General features: G+C 36.5%; 1 protein-coding gene across 2 annotated transcripts; it reads right to left on the bottom strand.

Moving 5' to 3' along the window:
* Positions 1-2,456: 2,456 nt before the first annotated feature.
* On the bottom strand, positions 2,457-24,542 carry LOC121419876. Of its 2 annotated transcripts, XM_041614340.1 has the most exons (9): positions 24,377-24,542; positions 11,247-11,567; positions 10,161-10,517; positions 8,981-9,076; positions 7,868-7,921; positions 6,047-6,220; positions 5,457-5,567; positions 4,653-4,746; positions 2,457-4,249 (listed from the first exon to the last, which is right to left on the bottom strand). In XM_041614340.1, exons 1-9 carry the CDS (start codon positions 24,453-24,455, stop codon positions 4,174-4,176), a joined length of 1,362 nt encoding a protein of 453 aa, XP_041470274.1. In that variant the 5' UTR covers positions 24,456-24,542; the 3' UTR covers positions 2,457-4,173. The 2 variants fall into 2 exon arrangements, with proteins under 2 accessions (XP_041470274.1, XP_041470275.1); XM_041614341.1 differs by lacking the exon at positions 7,868-7,921.
* Between the last annotated feature and the right edge of the window lie 904 nt (positions 24,543-25,446).

Below are 25,446 nucleotides of genomic sequence, written 5' to 3'. Positions count from 1 at the left end.
TGCATATTATTATTACCATTATCCGGATTTAGCTCGAGCTGCCTTTCAACGCTCCGGGAATTAATCCTGCCGGGTACCCATTCACCTCACCTGGGTCGAGTGTGGCACAGTGTGGATAGATTTCTTGCTGAAGGAAAACACGCCATGGCTAGGATTCGACCTACGACCCTCTGTTTGAAAGGCGAGAGGCAGAACCACTAGACCACGACGCGCCAACAATAAAGTTTTTGTCAGGGTGAACTTCACCATCTAATTCTAAATCGAAGTTTTCCTAGGGCGAGTCTATTTTTTATGGGAATAATCCCCCCTCTGACTTGTTCGAAAGGCTAAAAAGCTGAAGTATGATATGGGGGGTAGTCCCAGACGTGGATCAAGAGGCCGATGGAGCCTTGCGGCACCACCCCTCAAAAAGGGGAAGGGGAGGGGAGGAGAGGAGGGGGAGAGAGAGCGAGAAAGGGGAAGAAAAAAAAACCAAACTGGAGAGGAAGAAGGGAAGGAAAGAAAATGGTAGAAAGATGATGGAAAAGGGAGAAAGAACGAAATGGAAGAAGATAGTTGGCCGATCGAGAGATGGAACGAATTAAAATTCTTATCTATCTATCTATATATATTTATTTATTTATTCATGAAATTGTGAATTGAATACAGCATTGCATCCTCTTGTACTAAAAAAAGGGGAATGGAAATGAAAGGATGTAGACAGATACAGGCGCTTATGCCATGTATGCACTCGCGATATCCTGTATGCGAGAAATATGATATAGACGTAGCACAAAAAGTCGCAATTTGACCGATATAATTTTAAGAGTGTAGAATATAAAAGCCCCACTATATTCAATCATGTCTCTTTCATGAAATGATTACTGTAAAATGCAGTGGCACAATGAGCCGAAAATCTTGAGGAGGCCAGATGGCGTATCAGGAAATTTCTTTTTTTTAATGTGAGATTGCAAAGCGAGCGAACAAATATTTTGTCACTATTTTTTTTTGTAACAAAAAATCAAACTTTGAGATAGATTTTGACATTATCTTAAGAAAATTATATTATATTTCATCCGTCTCTCTTTCTTTCCTTTTCTTGGGGGCAAGCCCGGGGCGATCCAAGCCCCCCCCCCCACCCCGTTCCATATGTACAACACTGGTAAAATGTCGTTTTCTCTGTTCTTGCTATTCTTTGTGAAGAAGTTGCATAATCATAATCATCGTTAATGGAAGAAAATGCTTATTTGAAGATGAAATTGTTCCAAGAATAGATTTCATCCCCAAAATACATTAATGGTAATTCCGATTGTAAAGGAACATACCTTCCTCTCCTCCTTCTTGTTTCTCTCCTTCCCCTTTTCTTATTATTTCGTCCACACCTTTTTTTCTCGCCGCCAATATAGGAGAGGGGGGGGGTGGGGGGTGGGGGTCTGCTCCCTGGTATCGCCAATGAATTATATCACTTCAAATACATGTGCAATCCCTTTTGATGACCAATTCCTTTTTTACATATAATTGGACTGATATTTACCGATTATGTCAATTGTTTTGCACTGGCTTGTGAGTTTATCAAATAGGTTTACGTACTATCATGTTTCGTTCTGATAGCGTATAAAGCTCTCAATTATTTTGGCTCCTTTCTTATATGATTATATTCTCCTCACTTCTACAAATAAATAGGTTTGTGTATTCTTCAGGTGTGACTATAATTATGCAAAAGAGCTAATCTGATCTCCAATCACACTTGATCTTACTCACATTGCAGTGAGATCTACATATCATGAGAGTGAGTTTTAAATCTTTTGGGGTCTAAAAACGGTGCACAGGTCACTCCAGAAGGAGCTATAATGTACTCTTAATGATGTACATTTCACTCCAAAGGGATTGATCCCTTGTATTACTCCGAGAGGGCGATTGGGGAATAGATTAGCTTTTTTCATACAGAGAGTATATACTGTAGCATGGGACTAGATATTGATAAATTGATAACGTAATATAACTGCAATTATTTCATTTTATTTTCATTATTACTCAATCACATTTTCATCAGTAATAAGAAATATCACGATTAGGACATACAATATCATGTTTACATCATAGTCTCTTTATAGAAAAAACGAGTGAATTAGATTAAGAATGACTTTCACTTGTTTTGAGTGAATTTCACTCTTTTAACAAATTCATGTGAAACGTTCATTCTTGTAATTGTGTCAGTTCTGTAAATTAACTCTTCATTAAGTGATCATTGCTGCATGAAAATGAAGTTAAGCGTTATTACAGATGAGATCTACAATACATGGGCAAAAACCATGATTTACCTGATTTCGATACTCTCCTTTTGTCCTTTTTCAATTCCCTTTTTTCTCACTACTAATCAGAGGCCGGGGGGGGGGGCGACCGCCCCAGCCCCCACGCGGTATCCATGCCCCTGAGAATCAATCCAATAAACTACAATATTTCATATAAAACAGGAGTCCGTTGCAGAAAGGGTTTCTTTCAAATACAAATACAAAAAAAATACAAATAAATATCAAGCGCAAATCGAAATATGCAGAATACTATTCTAGAAACGAAAGTGAATATAGCCTTGCTGGAAATATTTTGTAGCTCACTATATATAAGACGTTAAGAAGAATAAACTTTATATACAGAGACATTTCAAATGTTGGCACTGATGAGAAAATAGCCTTATTATCCTCACGTAATTCATTGTAATTTACAAATTAAATTTCAGCTGCATAATTATTCCACTTGAATATAATAAAAACCTCCTAAACTATTCTCTAAAAATAGCATAAGGATGTTGAATGCTAAAAATTGAATAATTAGCGGATAAAAACATTGTATGAATACAAGATGTCAAAGAGAGAATGTCCATGAGTTTAAAAATGAGTAAAATGGCAGTATCACTATTTAAAAAGAAAACATAAAAAAAACAAATTTCATGACCTCATTTAATCGCTTCTTCGCGCCATGGGGGGGGGGGAGAAAACAGAGTCGATGTTGTCCAAGGCTACAGTCACACAAATGAACCTAATACGTTAGTTTCAATTACATACCATCGGTCGGTTTGACTACAGTTATTGTAAAATATCGCAATCAAACCGGCAAACCGACTCCAGACCGACCATTTATGTTTCGTTAATACCGATGACATACACTGATCGGTTAAGAGTCGGATTCGTTGGTATAATTGTAACATCAGGAAAAATTATTTCGATAACTCGGAATTAAATATTCACCACTAGATTGTCAACCATTCAAGAGTTGAGTACATATTATATAAAACTTAAATGATGAAAGTTCTTAAAAAGGTAGTAAAAAATCGCGAGACTTGAGATGCGATCACACATTGCCGGTTCTCAAACCAGGGAATCTTGTGGTGAAAACACTGATGTCGTTCTTCCCACTGTGAACGCGGTCCCTTTTTAAAATCATATCTTTTTTATTTGAAACCCGAATTTGATGAGATTTTCAGCGTCGCTCTTGTTTGATTTTTCTCGTTATTCAAATCAACTTTTTGTTTGGATGGATTTGATCTTTAGGCAGATAAACACAACAACATTTGATCTGAGTTTTCTTAACATATATGCACCAAATAACAGAAATAATGTTTACATTTCGGCACTGTAATATTGTCTCACATTACAAGTTATGAAATATTGATCGTAAGGTTCCTGAAATTGCCGTCTTGTTCGGACAAACAACTCGCCTGGACAACGACTGGGAAACTGTCTTCATAAAACTTTAAAAGCAAGGAGGCAACACTTGGCACAAATATTAAACAAGTGCCCAAACCCTTCTTTGACAAAACAGCTTTCTTAAGATTTGTTCCTCAGGAATATTCCCCGGTTGTCGCAAGCATCCAAGAAAACAACATTGGGACTGCCTATTTGCGGTCAAAACTCCTTTACAGTGTACTTCTAAAAATTGACAAGCTCTTTCTACTCCACTTGGTCTGTCATCCCGCAACAGCACTTGACCGCGTCACATCCATATAGCGGAGAAGGATTTTGCACCATTGTGTCCAGCCAAGGTCCAGACAGGATCCTGCTTACTGTCAATTTCAAGGCAATTTATCCATCGAAGGATATTCATCATGACGGATCACAGTCATTTTCTGATCACGTTAAAAGAAAACAAAAAGAAGTACTGATCAATCGATGTCCGGTGTCGCAAAGTTTAATGTCATCAGAATCCGGTCTCTGCTTCACCCATAGCTACCCCGTTCGTCCCTCCACGACCTTGTGCTGCTTGATGCGGAACTCTATAGAAGTAGATAAATAAGGGGAAAAAACGTATTCTCGAAAACTGACCAATTGTACAAGTAACATCAACTTCCAATAATTAAATAAATTAAATCAGAAAAGGGAAAGAGCAACAGCAACACTTTTAAAAAAAAAGTGTAATTAATAATGCAAGCGTCATCAATTTCACCATGAGCTTTTAAGTTTAGATTAGCACGGCAAAAATTGTTTTTGTGAATGGATGCTTTTTTTTTCATAATTATGATCCGCTCGTATAGTGGATTGCATTTAGTCGGATCATGTCGTAGTCAGATAGTGTCCTAGTCTGATTGTTTCGTAGTCGGATCGTGTCGTAGTCAGATCGTGTCTTAGTCAGATCGTGGCGTAGTCGCGGGTCGTATCAGGTGAGGCAGGTTAACTTACCTTATAACCACCGAAGCATCATCAATCGGTCTCGTCTTAGGCCTGGCTCCTGGAGGTTTATTATTCACTGGTGTTGGCGTCTCATTTGGGTTTTCTGTTAGGGTTAAATTGTGGGTTTCTGTTATTCAATTAAAGCTAGACCCCTACACTATCCAGATCGTATCAAACAACGAAATCCTAATATCGATCATAATGATAATGATTGTTATATAAGTAAGCCCCCGTTCCATTATCACGATCTAAAACCCCGATCTGTCCCGATCATTTTAAGATCGGCGGAGAGCGGGAAAGGGATCTGTTGAAATCGAGAGCAACGTAATAAAAACGTTATGAAGACGGGGTAACAGTGGCACTTTATTCAGAGCGGCGTGATCGGGTTGAAATTTTGAACATTTTCAAAATTTCATGCCTATCTTCCCGATCAGAAAAAGCAGATTTTGAATCGTGGGGGAAACTGGATAAGTAACACGACCCGCAGTCGTGGGGTGAGGTTTTGTAGCCTACTAACAACGGCACGCGGACGTGATGAATCCCCCATTTCTTTGGAATATTGCAAATTATTTTTCGCTGACTCCCATAAAAAAAGATTCATTTTCCTCCGATCCTATTCGATCTGAAGGTTTGTCACATCGTAGCAACATCAGCATAGTGATAAAGACAGTGCAGATAGTGATGATGATCATGGTGGTCGTGATGATGAGGAGGATGATGACAGTGATGATGATGATGGTGCTAAGGATGGTCATGACGATAATGATGACAATGATGATGATGTTGATAACAATGGTGATGATTAATACTTACCAAGCATAGGAGAATGTTCATGTGGTTTATCTGAAGGTAACTGATTACCGTTTTCTTCTCCAGACTTTCCACTCTGCTTCTTACGATTTTGTTGAATTCTTGCTTTTAATGCTACAATAGAAAAATAGAAATGCAACATATTGTTGATTTTATGACAATCATTACATAATTATGCAGAGCTATATGAAACGAATGAATCAATTATCAAAATACAAATACAAAATCAAATACCAAATAAAAAGGTATTGATGAATAATTTAAAACACGGATGTATAATTGATTCTATGATTATCTGCATATAATAAATATTGATTACCGGTATTTATACAGGGGTTTAGAAGAATCGTGTTACACAATAGGCTTATATTTAGCTTCCTTAAAAACAGTGTTTCATATGGATTTGTCACAATCCTACAAAAACATACTGTCCCTTATTTTTATAACTTGTTCCCCAAAATGTTTACAAGTAATTGTAAATAATGATATCATGCGGATCAACTTGTATTATTCCACACCTCTTGAAAGTCTTTATTGACCATTACTTTCAAATTTGTCTAACTTATCAGCATAAAACCTGTACAAAATCCTACCAGCAGATGGCGCTTTCCGTTTCTTTTCTCTCTCGTCACTCGGCTGTGATGACGATGTCTTTTTTCTCCTCTGTGTTTCCGCATCGATTTCGTCGTCCCTTACCGTACATGGGCAGCAGGTCGCAAAACAAATGTGACAGAAGTTTGACATTCGTCCTCGCGATGGTGTGTCGTCTAATTAAAGAAAAAATACAATTTTTTTATGTTGCTCTCAATACATATAAATACCTCTCCCCATCTCATAATCAAATCCTTGCAGTGTTTGACATTTTATTTATTTCAGGGTGTGAAACAAAACTTCCGAGATACGACGAAGACAGAAAAAACAGTTCTCGTGACATTCTGTAAAGAATTACTTAAATGTTTTGTTTTGATTTTCTTTTGTTAAGTCGTGAAGCGTTCATCAAGCACTGGTCTATAATTATGCGTGCCTTATAATTCCAGTTAAATTCCTGACTACTTTCTTGTAAGGCATAGCATTTTCCCCCAAGATGTAATATATGCTGTAGGTCTACATAAATTCAAACATAAAGATTAAGACAATTAAATAACGTCTTCCCATATTAACAAAAATAAAACAAAAACAATACAATCCTGTTCTTCAAGGAACTATCATTTAAAAAATAACGATTATAAAAAACTTGTCAGATTAGAAATAACCAATTAAACAAAATTAATAAATACTCAAATAGATATACTAATGAATAAAATTAATTTACATACATTAATGACATTAACAATTTCTTATGACACAAAATAAATAATAATCATATAAATTAATTACTACAGTGCGTATCAAAAAAAGTTTACACTTAGAAATAATCCTGTAAAATTATATATTTGTAATATCCTAAGGATTTTTCCACATTTTAACATTGGTACAGATTCATTTAAGCAATGACGATATAACTGTCGAAAAATATTTCCGCTTGAGTGACCACCACTTACTTTTGAAAAGTTAGTGAAAAATGATTTGCGCAGAACTTGGAAATAGTTATGCGAATAAAAGTATACCTTAATCATGAAGAACACGTGGAATTTAACTAGTAAATTGATTTGATGATATCTTTTACTTTTTTTAAACTTGTTTCCTTGCCCAAAACACTTCGAAGAGTGCATTGCGCCCCACCCCACTCCCCCACACACCAAGGCCATCTTGACGATATTTGCTTTACACTGAGCTGTGATTTACATGAAATGCCTAAGGCTTCATTTTCATTTTCTTAATCATTGTAAAGCTTGGGAAAAGTGTGGAGGAAACATTGCCAAGTATCAAATTAAAAATGAAATGTAAACCCACTTTAATGACACAAACTTAGTGAAAAATGCTGGAGATGTTTGATATAAACTTTTGTTCAAATTCAGTTATGTCCTCAGATCCAGCTGGCACAAAAGGGTAAAGGTTGTGCTTACTAAGTGTTCAAATTTCAATTTGGGTTGCAAAATTGTTACAAAATGCTGGAATGTATCTGTTTTATTTCAATCGATTAAAAGTGCAAGGGAAATGTATGAGAAATGTTTCGCAGGGTAAGTTTGATTTTGCCCTTTCCCCTTGACACAGCGTGAAAACGAGCATTTCTGCGCAAACAGAGTTCTGCGAGCTTTACAAATATGGACAGTGCTCTAACAAGTGTAACATTCTGTCAAAACTTTTACTTTCATTAGATAGATAAGACCCAAACCCAGGATTACATGTGAAAAAATTACCCACATGTTGTATATTTTTTAATTCCCAGGGCTTTTTCAAAGTGTAAACTTTTTTTTGATACGCACTGTAGATGTGATTTGAATATCAAAAAATAAATTTTTAAAAGTGCTTACCATCAGCACTAACAGTTTTACTGTAGTTTGAACGGACCATTGTGTCTTTTATCACTAGACGAAAATTGAGAGTACAACAATGTTAGAATGATAATCCTCATATGAATTAACATTAACATACTTTAGAAAAGAAAACTTTAAAAACAAAGAAATGGCATTTAAAAGCTAAGCGTCTTCACAATAATAATCATAAATTTGAATTGGTAACGGCAACATAAATGCACCGATGCGTCCTTTGTGTTTCACAATATTGTCTTATAGTAGGAACATTATATTCACGATTTCCACATTAAGAAACGAAATAAAGAAGAAAATTACAATCGAATACGAGAAACTGAGGAGACTGTAATGAGAGGAGAAAGAAAAGACAAAGTATTTATGCAAAGCAGCGAGGGAAGCGATGATTATGTCTTTTTGTTGATTACAGGGTGATAATTATGGTGGTGGTGATGATGATGATTATGATTGCTACATGATAATGATGATTATGATGATGATAATGATGGTGATAATAAAGATGACGGTGATGACGATGAGGAGGATAAAGGTGATGATGATGGTGATAATAAAGATGATGGTGACAATGATGATGATGATGATGATAATAATAAACATGATGGTGATAATAAATGTGATGGCGATGATTATGATATTGATGGTGAGGATGATGATGATTATGATGATGGTGATGATGGTGATAATAAAGATGATGATGATGATGGCGATGATGGTGATGATGGTGAAAATAAAGATGATGACGGTGATGATGATGAAGAGGAGGAGGATGAAGGTGACGATGATGATAATGGTGATGATGATGATGATGATGACAATGGTGATGTAATGATGATAATAAAGATGATGGTGATAATAAATATGATGGCGATGATGATGATGATATTGATGGTGATAATCAAAATGATGACGATGGTGATGATGGTTATAATAAAGATGATGATAACAAATATGGTGATGATGATGGTGATAATAAAGATGATTATGACAATGATAATGATGATGATGGTGATGATGATGATTATGACAATATTAATGATGATGATGTCGACAATGATGATCATGGTGGTGGTGATGATGAAGAATAGTCATACTCACATATTCTCATCCATAATGCAATCCCGATAACAGCAGCTATCAATACAATGACGATTACCACTACTACAATAATAGTTGTAGTGTTATTTCCTCCACCTGGCACAATAAAACAAATTGAAATCATATCAATTTTTACACATAAATATCTTAACTCATCGTAATTAGAAAGTAACCAAAGCATCATAATTATTTTCTTGTCTGCAAAGTTTTCGACTCTGATCAATGACACATTATAAATAGATAATGGGACTGCCTTGAAGTTCTATCTCTCATTTTACCAGAAAAGGACTCGAAATCTCTGGAGGTGTTGAGGAAGGGGGGGGGGGCATGATGTTATTTCTCCTTCTACTACTTCTACTACTACTACTACTACTACTACTACTACTACTACTACTACTACTACTACTACTACTACTACTACTACTTCTACTACTACTACTACTACTACTACTACTACTACTACTACTACTTCTACTACTACTACTACTACTACTACTTCTACTACTACTACTACTACTACTACTACTACTACTACTACTACTACTACTACTACTTCTACTTCTACTACTACTACTACTACTACTACTACTACTACTACTACTACTACTACTACTACTTTCTTCTACTACTACTACTACTACTACTACTTCTACTACTACTACTACTACTACTACTACTACTACTACTACTACTACTTCTTCTTCTTCTTCTACTACTACTACTACTACTACTACTACTACTACTACTACTACTTCTACTACTACTACTACTTCTACTACTACTACTACTACTACTTCTTCTACTATACAACTTCTACTACTACTACTACTACTGCTACTACTACTCACCTGCTACTTCTACTACACATATTTTTGTTACTACTATTACTGTTACTAGCTGGTTCCTCTCAATATTGATAAAGTAAAATATTAAGATGGAAGACATACAATATTATACATATATTGACAAAGTTAAAAGCGGAAAACAACAAACGCATTAATTTGATTTGTTCTTAGCAAATAATTCCTTGAAAATAGAAGTAAATGTAGGCCTAGATTCTACCTAGGCGTTCAAGGGGAATCAAAGTCCAAATGATTTTATTCATAGCTAAATTTGTTTGCACAAGAAAGGAATTTGATCCAAGAGTATTTTTTGTTCAATATGGTAAACAGATAATTACCGCCAGATGCGCCTGGAATCGAGCACACTAGAGCTGTGTTTGTCCGAGGTGGGTCCGGTATAGCCTCGCCGTTTACTTCGCATCTAAATTCCATATTTGAAGCACCCATTGTCACATCAAGACTACCATACACGTCCTTAGTTCCGTCTGGATTGTCGGCAAACTTCAACGGTGCTCCGCGCTCGTATACGTTGTCGACGAACCAGAGTAACTCGACGGATGGCCTGAAGCTAGCAACCTCGCATGATAATCTGTATTGCGTGCCCTGTGGTATGGTGTACTGACAAGATGCGTTTGTTGATGGGGAAGATGTCGGTTCGAGCAACACGATGTCAGGGTACGGCTCCGCAGGGGGCACTACATCATGAAATAAAAATATGTGATCATGCATAAAGGTACAAAAATAAATATGATATTGTGAGAATAGGCTTATACGCTATGCTTTATTTGGCGCCAATTTCAAATATTCCAATTTAACAAAAAAATTATTCTGCATAAAATGCATGAAAAGCAAATACCATCTTACAAAGAACAGTGGTGATGAAAGGAAGGTGACTTCCGGTGTTTGTTCTCTTGATTAATGATGAACCCACTTTCAACTGTACAATAAAGTGTTACATAATTTCAGTGCTATGATCTCGCTGCTTTACACGGGCCTACTTTTCTACCTATTGAATGTTGAAAATGAACTTCCACGCAGATTAAGAGAAACATTAATTAATAACACTACCTTCAAAGGAAATTTGTTCAATTGCAATTTCACTTATTTCCACAATTCAGAGGTAAGTAAATATGCTGATGTAATGATCAGTCTTTACAATCCGAACTCAAGAAAATTGATCTGAGGGAAGGAGATGGTTTCGTTCCTCAAATGTTTATGACACTGAAGCCTCATAAGCCCCCTCTTAAGGTAATTTCTCGTTAAAACGTATAGGATGAAACAATTTAAAGGGCGACACTAAGAATATGTTTATTATAAAATTCGGTGTGATCATTTGGAATGATAAACGTGAGAAAAATATCCTGTACAAAATCACGGCTTTCGGCGACTCCATAATGTCTTTATTCAAATAAATCTATCATTACCTGCAACCACTAACTCCGTCTCAATCACCTCCTCGTTGCTTGATGACGTCAACATGACGACGCAAAAATACGTGCTTTCATCCTCTATCCCGACGTCATTGATCACCAGCGACCGGGACGGCGACATCGAGATACGACCACCGTCGCTTCCCTCGCGAACGCCATCAATAAACGATGCCACTGTGATCGCAGTATCGATGTCGTCTCCTTTCATCCAATTGATGGTGATGACGGCGCCGTCGACTTGGCATTCGAGCTCGGCTGAATTTCCCTTGAATACGACAGTCCGTGAGAGGGCGGTTACGTCATCATAGCACAGACCTGGGGGAAAGTGGGATGGGGTGGAAGAAAGAAGGAAGTTAAAAAATGTGCATTTTAATCGATTGTAGTTCGTTATTCCGAAAGGATTAATACTCCAAAAACGAATAAGATTCGTTATTCGGCATGTTCGGAAGGCTCGGAAATCCGCTAGTGGCAAAGAGCGGCGTAACAGGGATCGGTGGCCGGGGGGGGGGGGGTCAAGAGCCAAAAATTTACCGGTCATATCATGGTATGAACAGGCGTAATGGTGTAATGAGGCGACAATTTTGAGAGGGCCAGACATTGCGTATCAGGCAGAATTTTTCTTTAAAAAAAGGAGTTGCGAGCGAGCGAAGCGAGCCAAAATTTTGACATTTTTAATACTAAAATCCAATTTTGTAATATATTTTGATATGATATCCAGAAAATATATTTCACTCTTCTCTCTTTCCATTCCTTTTTTTTTTGTGGTCTGTACGCCACTGTGAACAGGATTACTTGCGGCAGTAGCGTGCAGAGTAAACCAAAAAAAAAAACGAGGGGCACAGTATGGCGCATGTGCTAAAAAGCTGCTTAAATTAAGTCCCGAGTGAGCGAAGCGAGCAAGAAAAAAAATCACCTTTTCATGAGAATCTTACTATGGGATATTTTTTGACATTATATTCAAAAAATGAAATCATATCCTACACTTTTCCTTTGCTTTTCTTTCCTCCTTTTTTCTTGGTAGAACTTTTCGGACCATGACCCACCCCTTCCATACTCGTATACGGCAGTGCTATGCGGTTGGGGTCTTTGTTTTCTTTCCACTTTCCCCTTTCTCTTTCCTTTTCATCCTTTCCTTTTCATCCTTTCCTTTTCCTCTTTCCCTCCCCTTTCTATCCCTTTCTTTCTCCCCCTTGCCCCCCCCGCCTGTTACGCCACTGATGGCAAAGTTCATATTGTTAATGAGTTATTTTTGAATAACCAACCTTCTTTCATGGTCTGATAAACGAACTTTCTTTGGTAAAACGATCGTTCGAAAAAGCAACATTTGGAATAACGAATAACGATCATTAGGTATAACGAACTTTCGGAATAATGAACATTCGGAATAACGAGTGTATACTGCGTTATCATTTACAAATAATAATAATAAAAGGGTATAAATAAAAAGAGGTAGGCGTATAGATCACAAATATACTTTAAAACATTCGAGAGCCAATCTAATTCTCATATTTATTTTGCAAAACTTCACAGCTTTTTAATATTCGGAAAGTATACCAAATAAGGCAATTCGTTTTTGTTATTAACACGAGGGACCGAAAACATCATAGGCCTATATGCTTCGAAATGGTGCACATGGCCTACTGTCTGTTTCATGAAGTGAGCCACATATGAGTGCTTTGAATTATAGCTTTATCTCATAACCTAAAGGCTGTTGATAATTTTCCTGAGGAATCATTTTCGTGAGAGGAATTTTATGCAGTTTTGAACATTCGGACGTCTTATACATGGACTGGTGACCATTATTCACCTAAACACGTTCACTCACGAGTACACGAGGTCGTACAAAGTGCAGATTGGTTACCTTTCCGCGAGGAGAAAGACCCCGGGGTAGCATTAATGCTGGCATAAATGTCGCATTTGATTCCACCATTTAAATGTCAAACAAAATGTCACGAAAGCTCTGACGGACTTTGGAATCAACAAAGCCTGAATATATACCTCAAAATGGGCTGGCCGCCTCTTTTGCAAAGCATAATCGCATAATGGCGTACCATATTTTGTGTCTTTTCTTCTCTCTCCCATAACCTACTTCCCCCCCCCCTTCATCCTTCCCTCTCCAATTTATACTCTCTTCAATATTAGTAGGGTCCATGCTTCAACCATTCCCTTTTCAAGTAATTTCCTTATGGCAATCCTCCTGCAAGTTGCGAATGTTGTAATAAGTTGGTAGTAGGTGAAGTTGGGTTTGGAATTATATTTTTAGCATGCCCCTCTCCCCCTCTAAAGGTAATCACCATAATTTTGTTGTGTAATGAAAAACGTACATAAATGATATGAATGGAAAAATGAAACAATGACATCAGAATCTCGTAACACAAATGTTAGTGATGAATCGTACGCTTGATTCCCACGATTGATTGTACATTGTAGTCACAATGCAATCAATTATTATTGAAGAAAAAACTGTTCTACGATGATTGCTTATTAAGCTTTGTGTTAAGCAAGGGCCCCAGATATTTCTTTATCTACCTTTTAAAGGACACGTCCACCCCAACCATTAGTTGATTTGAATAAAAAGAGAAAAGTCCAACAAGCATAACACTGAAAATTTCATCAAAATCGGATCAACATTTTTCTGAGGTGGACTTGACCTTTAAGCAAGGGCCCAGATTTTTCTTTTATCTGCCTTTTAAATCTCTCTCCCTGTCTATCCCATGCTCTTCCCAGTCCGTCTTTCTTTATCTTTCTTTCTGTCTGTCTATCCCACACCCCCACCCACACCCACCCCTCTCTTCAGTGTTCAACCCCCTGATTCCATTTACCTTCCTGTAATAGCCGATCGATGCCGTCACTTTCTACCATGCTGCTCAAGGCAAAAGCTGCATTAAGTTCAAGTTGATGTTGAAATAAAGCTCTTCTCTCAGTGTAACTAGTCTTGACTATATTTGGGTCACAGACTCGCATTTGATTTACGGCTTAACAATTGATGTCACTGTAATTCACAGATAGCTTTACCCTTGGAGATGGGTATCCCCTCTATTCCCTCTAACCCATTTCCTCTCTCGCCCCCGACCCTTATCCCACTAATTCTCTTTCTCTCTCCCTCTCTTTAAACAGCTATGATTGGGTCCCCTAAATGAATTTAAAAAATCTAAGCAAAGGAATATGAAGGATTTTATCAGGGCAACCCCCCCCCAAAAAAAATCAACCCATTCTTCCTTACATCTAGTTCTTCCGTGACCGAGTGACGACGGGCAGTTCAATAATTCAATTTCATACATTCATTCACTCATTATTTATCTGTTGATACACCGTTTCTTTCATTCCGTTATATGCTCATTTAAAAGATCTCCTTAATCTGCATTTCTTATTTTTTCAAAGGAAATGGATAATAATTTCTACCATACACTCTTAAAACAAATTAGTCAAATTGACTAGACCAGTAATCAGCTAGGTGCAACTGATCAATCACTGATTATCACATTTCTGACATAAAATTCTAGTCAGAAATAACTCTGTTCTCGTAAAACACGACTAGAAAATAGTCAAATATTACTAGAATAACAATTGCACCGAACTGACCCTATTAACTAGTCATTTTTTACTGATTCGTTTTTAGAGTATATTGTTCTACTCTGAAAAAAAGAAAAAGTCGTATACCTATCTTTCGTGATCATACATCACGTTTACTGAATCCCATGTCATACATTATAAATCCACCTTTCGTGTCTCATGCCAGAGCAGTCACATTGCCCCAGATCGACCATGGAGCTATTACATTATAGCTCTATGGATCGACCATATTACATTACTACCCATGACAGATCACCAGTCGGTTTGGAGTCTGATTAATGTGACTGAAGCATCACATCTTGTTCACCTATGGCTGAGGTATACTGACAGTTCATGCATAACTAACAATTATATCCAATCAATAAATCCTATTCCAAAAGAAAGATAATGAGATTTCCGTGCAAAGCGCGCTTCACCTTGCCAAGGTAATCATATCAGTGAAAGAATGGAGCGCTGCGAAATGGCGGGCTTATTATTCGGTTCGGGGCAAACTGCATGCCTGAATCACACCAACGAAACTGGCGCATAACCAAACCGACTCTGTCATTGGTAATAACGTTATAACTTTGGTCGGTGTAATGTCGATGTGACGGCGCCAAACGTTTAAAGGAAGGGGTATGGGATTTACTTATTAAAGGAAGGTATATGGGATTTACTTATTTCTGGGCATAGATTTATAGAGGCACTGTATTATTGAGTTTTCAAGGTGAGTTGATACTAATTTGGTAACCCCATGCATATTTTGTGTGAAAGCTCTATATAATTAAGTTCTAAGCTTCCCAGTGGAGCCAACAAACTCGTCGTTCCAGCCATATTCTTATATCAGCTTTAGGCATTGTTGATTGCGACAATTGAATTGAATTCATTACCTAATCTCAATGTCAAATACATTTACATTAAACCGTACACATAAATATGAATAAAACAAACAATTGCAGCTAAAATAATAGAATAAGACGCCTTTACCACGATGCGTCGTGTGGAATACAATCTAATGGACTGTTTTGTGTGTATGTCATTAACGCGACGTGTAGAATCTAGTACATTAATGTTGTATACCAAAAACAATTTAATGAAACGTTTTGTAATTAATCTGTACATTTTCAGTTATAACAGAAAATTATGACAAATGCTCTCTAAAAAACAATCTAATTTGAAGAGATGAGTTGTGTAAAAGATGCACTTACAATAATAGCATTAGAATCATGCAAATCTTGTCATTTTCAACTAGAAATAATAAAATCATATTAATTTTTTTACAAGAGTCTACAGTCATTTTCAATAGAACTTTTGTAAGTGCCAATTACACATGCCATCGCTTAAATAGAATGTTTTAAGAGTGGAAAACAGCTGTCTCTAAAATTAGCATTTTCAGACATGAAATGAACTGTAATAACCGTACTTGAAACATGAGTTTTAAATCAAGACAATTAAGATGGAGACCAATTTATTCGCCTTGGCCCCTAAACAAACTAAGCTATTAAAAATAAAATGTAGGTTTATACGACAGTATAATTTTATTACCCCCAATTAATCTAGCAAAGTCGTGTGTGGTGTCGAACACTCTCGTTACCTGGTAGACTCCACGTTTCAGCCCTCCTGCTCGCTTTTTGCTTCAATTTGACTCGGCAAAAAATCCATTTATGATCCAAAATACCTACTCAGAAAAAATAGGAATGACCTTTTGATTGAAACAAATTGCGCTGAGCAGAAAATTGGTGTCTAAGCCCCGTGTATAGGGCAGTGGCTATATATTATGTTAATGCATTTATGGAATGGAAATGTATCGTGTATTATGCAGTGTAAAAGGTCCAATTATAGCGAGGGAATAGTAGTTAATACTCTGATATTAAAGTGGTGGGATATTTGTTATCAATTTATCGCTCATATTTCAGACAAGCATGTTGTTATTTAGATGGTAAGTTAATCAGCAAACGACTGATCTAAATTTAATATTCGAAATTGCCATTGAAAAAATGAGATGGAAATACGGATAGTATGTCATATCAATAGTTTCTTTGACTAAATTTTGTATGATTATACAATTATCATTATTTTTTTCATTAGTGTTATTATAATTATCATTAGTAGTGTTAATATTAATTATCATTATCATTATTACTGTGTTTTTTTAATTTCAAATTTGGTTCAATTTTATTTCCAATAGAACAAAATCAGATATTCGTAATCAATATTACAATGACATTTGCAAATAAAACTTATACAAACAATGCATAATTAAACAAAATAATAAAAAAGCAAATCATCATAAACATTACCAAGTTCTGTGAAATGAATGGATCCACTAAAATAATCAAAAGTCGTGTAATCTGTCCTATTTACTGTTTACATAGCAGTAAATTACAATGGTAGGCCTATGTTTTATACATTTTGTCGCACCCCAAACCCTTCTCCCAATCATTCCAGCAATCACATGACATAACACAAATTTTTGCCTCTTTCTGGCTGAATGAATTTTGCTTAAAATTGAAAAAGATCGAAATCTTATTCAAATCAATACCAGAAATTCAATCAAATTTATATCTACCCCCCCCCCCACGACAGACCAGCTTAGATGTTGTAGATATAGGGCCCTAATTTCCCAATGGAGATAGATGTATATACGTTTAACGTTGCATTCATTGCGTTAACTTATTCGTACTGCTATGTCGGAAAGGTTCGACGGGGGAATAACTGATCATTTATAATTTGCATGTCTGGTGAATTTTCTTTTGCATAATGCTTTAAAAATCAATTCACACCCATTCATGAAAGAGAGAGAGAGAGAAAAATTCAGTCATCGCGGACCATTAAAAAATTGAAATTCATGCATTTTCTATTACATGACATATGGGACAGCTATATACTCGTTTATGACATCACAAATAAAAAAAATTAAAATTCCAATTACTTTCTTAATCTTCAATTAAATTTCCTCGAACCTTCATTAATTTTTTTTAATCAGGGGCCTACTTTTTCTTGTATTTTAACAACAAACTTTTCGTTAGGATTTAAGCATTGCCTGCATGTCTACTGTCACAAAAATACGAACTTGCTCATAATCGTAGAATCAAACCTATATAATCAAGCCATCGCATGACTCATTTAGCAAACATCGCGTTCTCTGGGCCATTAAACATCGTTGAGTATATTTATTCACGGTTTATGTATTAAACATAACCCTTCTAAACATGATCACGGTAAGGAGGAAGAGTCACGCATAAACCTTGATAACGAAAAGCAAAGCCGATACCAACCAAGTTGAATCCTTAAAAATACATGTATATCATATTTTCACATTATTTTTTAGATAACCGGAGCAACTATGACAAAACGTCGAAATCTTCATGATCTTGGCAAAATTAATTTAAAGAACACACATATCTTTATACATATTTATACATGAGCAAGAGGGGGGGTGCGACCCTTTCCTGAAAGCTGTTGTACAAAATTCAATATTCTAAGGGATGCACGCCCACCCCCTCTGGAGCGCCACCCTACATAAACTCACAACAACAAACGAAAAAATAGATTTTAATTCGTCATGTGGACGAATTAGGTGGTCTGTCCTTATTCTCGCCATCATGATCATTATCACCATGTTCATGCAGATCAATATGATCACCACGATGACAACTGAATGTTCATTACTGATAGAATACTTGTGAAAGACGGGAGATGATGAAGCACTGTGAAAAAGGTCTATTTAATTTATGACAATACATGTGATATGAAAAAAAGTAATTATAATCTGTTTTATCTTGCCGATCAAAGTTTTACTACAAATTATTAACGTCATGATTGAGCTACCATATTGCATTGACAAGGCGCCAACAAACTTATAAAAGAAATAATTGGGGTTTCCCCATTTTTGGTCCAAATAAGAAAGTAACCGATTGTTACAAAACAAACACCCTAGCGATAGTGTTTTGTAGTGGTGCTGATTCAAGTAGTGTGTACACTGTATAAACTGTGGTGTTAAAACTGACACCAATTGGTGTAAATAGAGGACCACACCCTGAGGTGTTAAAATTACACCCTAAAGATTGAACATAACACCAAAGAGTGTAAATGTAACAACCAAAGGTGTTGTAATAACACCTATAGGTGTAAAACTAACTCCACCAATTTAACACCGGTGTAAAATAACTGGTGTGGTCCTCTATGTACATCGGTTAACACCACAGTTTTTGCTGTGTAGGAAGGGGATCAAGCCAGAGGTCCAGTGGTGTAAAAACATTTTTGCAACAACAGAACAATAATGTACGAAGATCATCCCCCCCTCCCCGATATGAATTTGAAGAAAAAAAATCATCAAAATATTCCGCATGATTTTCAATGACAACACGAAAGAAAGGTGCCTATTGTAACGATGTCGCAGCTGCAAGCAAAGAAACAATAATACACCCCCTCCTCATATAAACCTTTGTATGAGGACAGAACGGGCAGTTATAATGTTGTGGTTTTTGTTTCGCCAGACAGCGAAGTGCGCATTCTACCATATTTAGGAAAAAAAAGATGACAACAGACAGGGAAGTATTCAACAACGACCACAGAAAAAACGATGCACAATCTACATTCAAAATATGGGATATAATTATGGACAAACAGTATATGATGGCTAATAAATATAGCAATGAATATACAATAATGTAATATAATTCTTCCTCATTCTCTCTCTCTCTCACGCTTCTTATTTCGTTCCTCTGGCTGATTCAGGGGGAGGGGCACAGCCGGCCGTGCCCCCCGCCCCTTGAGAGGCACAATCAAAATTTGTAATGTAATGTTTTTTGCTCGTCAAATTTTTCCTCGGGAAAATGTGTGCACCCCCCTTCGAAAAATAGTGAATCCGCCCCTGTTTCTTTCATTAACCATTTCCTATCTTAATTCTATTGGACTTCTGCCTACAGGCCGTATGGCCTTTATTCCTTTCTCATTTTTAAATTTGCCTCCATACATCTTGCTTTCTTTTCTTCATCTATTTGTCTTCAATGAAAATATAATTTTTAGAATGACTTAATTGCATTTTCGAATGAGCACATTATGGGCTGAATAGTCTTGTGTGCGCTTGAGTACGAGAGCAAAGTGCGCCATGTTATATGTAATAAATCGTAAATGGGAAAACAAATTACCCTCATCCTCTTCCGCGGTGTTATATTAAAGGTCAAGTCCACCCCAGAAAAATGTTGATTTGAATAAAAAGAGAAAAATCAAACAAGCATTATGCTGAAAATTTCATCACAATCGGACGTAAAATTAGAAAGTTATGATAATTTAAAGTTTCGCTAATTTTTCACAAAACAGTGATATGCACAACTCAGTGAGAGTACATGAGACAGTCGATGATGTCCATCACTCACTATTTCTTTTTTTTTTTATTGTTTGAATTATACATTCATTCATTTTTTACAGATTTGACAATAAGGACCGACTTGACGGAACCATATAGTATTAAACCATGCTAATACAACACGTATAGGGAGGAATTAGTCTTTGTTTCACTTGACAATGAGGAGAAAATTAGAATATTTCATGTAATAAAATACAAAAGAAATAGTGAGTGGATGACGTCATCAGTCTCCTCATTAACATACCGACAAGAATGTGCATATAACTGTTTTGTGAAATTAAAGCAAAACTTTAAAATGTCATTACTTTCTTATTTTACATCCGATTTTGATAAAACTTTCAGTGTTATGCTTGTTGGATTTTTCTCGTTTTATTCAAATAATTGTTTTGTGGACTTGTCCTTTAATTCAAGCACAAGCATTATAATCGACATCGTTGTCGCCACGACCACCATCAGCTTCCTCTTCCTAATCATCATCACCACAAACAACAACAGTATCATCACCAATACCATCAGCATATTATCCAAGGTTTTATTTCCAACTCATCCAATGCCAATAAGCCAATTCGTCCAATCACCATTTTGTCTAATAACCAGTTGGTCCAATAGCCATTTAGTCCATATATTTTTGTATAATTTATTGTTAAAGTTGCAAAAATGAATGGAAATGAAATAGATATTAGACCAACTGGTTATGAGACGAAATGGTCATAGGCGTAATATGGTGATTAGACGAAGTGATGATTGGACCAAATGGTTATTGGGCCAGAAGGTTGTTAGACGAAATGTTAATGGACGGAAGGGCATGTAGACCATGTGGTGCGTCAACGAGTTGACAGTAGATGAACATGATGAATTGCCAACATACCATATCCACCACCTTTGCTCTGAATAGAATGTAATTATAATCCATTACATGCCAACTTCAAGAATGAGATTTAAAAAAGAAATCTTTTCATATTTCAATTAAGTTTATTTATTATTCAGACGACTACTGTCGGGACTGTTTCTACTGACTTCTTTATTATACCGTAAAACTAGCATGTACATGTATATGTCAAAATATCAAATGAAAAGCAAAAACATTGAATCCCTGGAAAAAGTGAAAAGATACGACCCTTTTACCACCCCCTTCGCCCCAGGCCCGCCTGCCAGAAATTATTTGCATTTAAAAACGAATTATCCTATTGAAGTATTGACATAAACATCATCTGATCTGGGAGACAAAATCATCCCCAGAAAGTCCCCTCAATATAGACGTAAATAAATCATCTCCAAGCAAAACAATAATAACCGAATCACTAGCTGGGAGCAGTTTTAAAGGACAAGTCCACCCCCAACAAAAAAGATGATGTGAATAAAAAGAGAAAAATCCAACAAGCATAACACTGAAATTTGTATCAAATCGCATGTAAAATAAGTTTCGCTTAATTTCACTAAACAGATGTGTGCACATTCTGGTCAGTATGCAAATGAGGGGAGTGATGACGTCACTCACTCGCTATTTCTTTTGTATTTCATTATGAAATATTCTAGTTTTTTCATCATTCTCCTGTGAAACAAAGATTTCTTCCTTCCTAAACATGTGGAAATACAATTGTTTTAATCAATTTATGGTTCAGTCAAGTTGGTCCTTATGGCCGAATCTGTAAAAATTGAAATATTTAAACAACTTAAAAAAAACAAAAGAAATAGAGAGGGAGGGACATTATCGACTCACTCATTTGCATATCACTGAGTTGTGCATAACTGTTTTGTGAAAAATTAGCCAAACTTGTCATAATTTTCTTATTTTACTTCCGATTTTTATGAAATTTTCAGCGTTATGCTAGTTTGATTTTTCTATTTTGATTTAAATCAACATCTCTCTGGGGTGGAGTTGACCTTTAAGAAGCAGAGCATTTGGCCTTGCATGGATATGTCCATGGGCCTTGCGGATAAAAATAATGTTTTTATAATCGATCGATTGGCGAATGTTTTCACTCGACTCGTTCCAAGCAAGCTGCTCTCGCCATAATTTGGAAATCATTTTGTTCCTTTTCGTTGTCGTCGTCTGCAACTGCATATTACTAGGATATGTGCATACTGTAATTTCATCTTCTTCTAAATTTGGTAAAGCACTTTGAAAGTTTTTTTATTTAAAGTGATTGGTTAACATTGGTTTGACTTTAAAAAAATCTGAGCTAGAAGGTCACACTTGTCACCTGTGTCTGTGATTATGTTAAAAAAATGAAGCCCAGAAAAAATTGCGTTCGAAAATAATTATTTAGTGCTTCAAAAATTGAAATATAAAGTGACCGGAAACACCATCTTAATTTCATCCCATACACTTATGTGTACTATTTAGGTGTCTATAAGACGCCTATTTACAAAATCGGGGTTTGCCTTGTAGTTATAGCTTTTCATTCTCAATAATGGTTGTTTTCAGGGTTTATTAGTTCTAATACATGCACTTGTACACATGTTTCATCTTGGTTTGAGAATTTTTTTTAAATCGGCTGCTCACAAAGTTAAACAATACCATTAACGCTCTAAAAATTCGATCTAAGTTATTTCTATTATATCTCGGAATATTTGTAATATCAATATTTGTTATGATGAATGAAGTAAAACATTCGCCGAGCATAAAATTGAGAAAGTGGGTAGGTCATGATTCTTTTACAAAATGAATGTATTCATCGAGACCGCAATTTAGTAATCAAAATGTGTCTTGTATAACGAAACAATAATTTATTTATTTTTACTGTACTGAGGATGGCTAGCGGCTGATGATAATGAGGAGTACGAAGAGGATGAAGACAACGAGGAGGATAATGATGATGATGGTGGTGGTGGTGGTGGTATGAGGAGCAGGATGGATGGATGGATGGATAGATAGATGGATGTATGATGATGAGGATAATGAGGAGGAGGGTGACGAGGATGATGCTGAGGTTGATGATGGTGATGATGATGATGCTGAGGTTGATGATGGTGATGATGCTGAGGTTGATGGTGATGATGTTGATGATGGTGTTGATGGTTATGATGATGATGGTGATGATGATGAGGATGACAATGTTGGTGATGAGGTTGATGTTTTTGGTGTTGATGAAATTGCGGGTGAGGGTAATGATTGTGATGCTGCTGATGATGATGATGAAGACAAAATGCATAGCTAAAAGAGAATTCATCCCTAAAAGCCCAGGCCCTATATCATTTGGCCTCCTAAAATAAAGGGGGCAAAGATAGAGAGGGAAAGAAAGAGGAGGGGGTATATACTTGAAAATACACTGAGAAACATCAGTTCACTATCCCCGTGACAATCATATAGGGGAGGCGCAATGAGGGGGGCGGCAGGGGAGTAGACATCCCCCAAGATTTTCAAGTAAAAAACATAAGCAATATAATACATAATAATTAATATCATAATCATCACTAGTACTGCCACGGATATCCGAACGGTTTCCGCCCCAGTGGACGGATAACGGTTTTAATTTTTCGGGTATCCGTGGACAATGTTTCACCACTTTCCTGTCACAAAAACTCATTAAATTTAGTAAGACTCACCAACAAAATTTAGAAGTTTTAGTCGCCAATATAATCACCAATATCAATTAATCTTCTTCGGTAATATATCACCACCACATTATCATCATCATCACCATGCAGACACCATCATTACGCATCATCAATCTTCCTCATGCTAAGAAAGGGAATTTTCAAACTGAATCACCTGTTTAAACACATTATAAAATAATTTTATCCAGTGAAAATTTCCAACTACATTATATACATGTAGGCCCTAGTTCTTAGAGTCTGTTAGACGACATTGTCTTCCAATAGCAAAGCATGGTGAATATCACAACATAAACCCCTGCAATAGTATTCACCTTGAAGGCACCCGTGGTGAATTACAAATTACAGGGCAAATTCCAGCACACATGCACACCAATTAATTCACCAACATTCGAAAAAACACAGCCGCCAGCCAGCCACGCGACCGCCCGTCAACACCCAACCAAGCCGAACGACTTGGCTTCACAACAACTACAAGGCCGTTGAAAAGCCACGCTCTTCCATTCACTCAGCCCATTCATTGACTGAGGGGTTATTGTATTGACACCAATGATGATCGAGGGGCCTCGGCTATAAACTTGCTTGTTCGAACTTTCTTTGAAAATTCTTAGACAGTTTGCGAAAATTGAGGTTGGGTACTTACAAAAAATTGCCAGAAGTCCTGCTATAATCCTTCTAGAACATGCCATATTGATCCAAACTCGAGAAATTACATCAAACATGACTTAAATTTATCGCCGAGCACAACCAAAACTCCACTTCCTGAAACACACAGGTGCGCACCGAAAGCTGTTCGTGTGTTTTGGTATCAAATTACACATATCGGGCATCGGTCGTTGTTCCTCTATAGCTATCCGTGCATGCACCATTTTTGCTGGCTCAATTGGTCTCGGTCTAGCGCTCTCTACGTCAGGATACCATACAATAATTGGCAAAAAAAGGTTTAATTGCTTCTTCTTATTATTAATAATAATAATAGTAATGATAATAATAATGATGATGATAATAATAATGATGATGATGATGATGATGATGATGATAATAATAATGATGATGATGATGATGATGATGATGGTGATGATGATGATGATGATGATGATGATGATGATGATGATGATGATGTTGATGATGATGATGATGATGATGGTGATGATGATGGTGATAATAATTGATAATGTCATTCACCCAGGGTAGCCACTTCAGTTCCGAAAACTGTTCTCCCAGCGGGGCCTGCTTAACATGATTATGTTTTTATTAACCGGTAGATCATTCAATGTGGATCAATTACTCCAGAAGATGACTTGTTGGTAGAGCGCTAGCGTCAGTGCGGAGAGGGAGGGGGTGTAGAATATATGCTGGGGGTTTAGGGTTCAAATAGTGAAAATTGTTCAGATGACCACCTTTTTTCTTCTTTTTTTATTTGTTTGTTTTGGCTTGTCAGAATTTTTATGTAAAAAGTAAGCACAAAATAATTTCAACATATTAATCTATGTAAATCTCTTTTCTACCCTAAGTTACTTTAAAAATCAAAAGGGCGATCATCCTACAGTCTCCAAAAGAGTGGCTATATGCAAGTGCGGATCCAGCTTTCGCCAATATAGGGAAGAGGGGGGGGGGGGGGGGGGTTCATTCACATTTACCCGGTCGCCCGCCTTTTTTTTGTCTGTTTAGACCGGCGAAATTCTACACGGTTTTATTTGGGTATTAATGCGT

This window comes from Lytechinus variegatus, chromosome 8 (assembly GCF_018143015.1).
Source record: "Lytechinus variegatus isolate NC3 chromosome 8, Lvar_3.0, whole genome shotgun sequence".
In the NCBI taxonomy this organism is placed as follows: Eukaryota; Metazoa; Echinodermata; class Echinoidea; order Temnopleuroida; family Toxopneustidae; genus Lytechinus; species Lytechinus variegatus.
The sequence above is the reverse complement of the archived record's forward strand: the minus strand, read 5'-3'. Positions and strand labels throughout refer to the sequence as shown.

Coding starts and splice junctions, on each gene's coding strand:
- LOC121419876 (XM_041614340.1), bottom strand. CDS start 24,455: ATGTTTGATGTAATTTCTCGAGTTTGGATCAATATGGCATGTTCTAGA. Junction 11,568..24,376: donor AGGACTTCTGGCAATTTTTT/GTAAGTACCCAA, acceptor ACTTTCCCCCAG/GTCTGTGCTATGATGACGTA. Junction 4,250..4,652: donor GATGCTTCGGTGGTTATAAG/GTAAGTTAACCT, acceptor CTACTTCTATAG/AGTTCCGCATCAAGCAGCAC.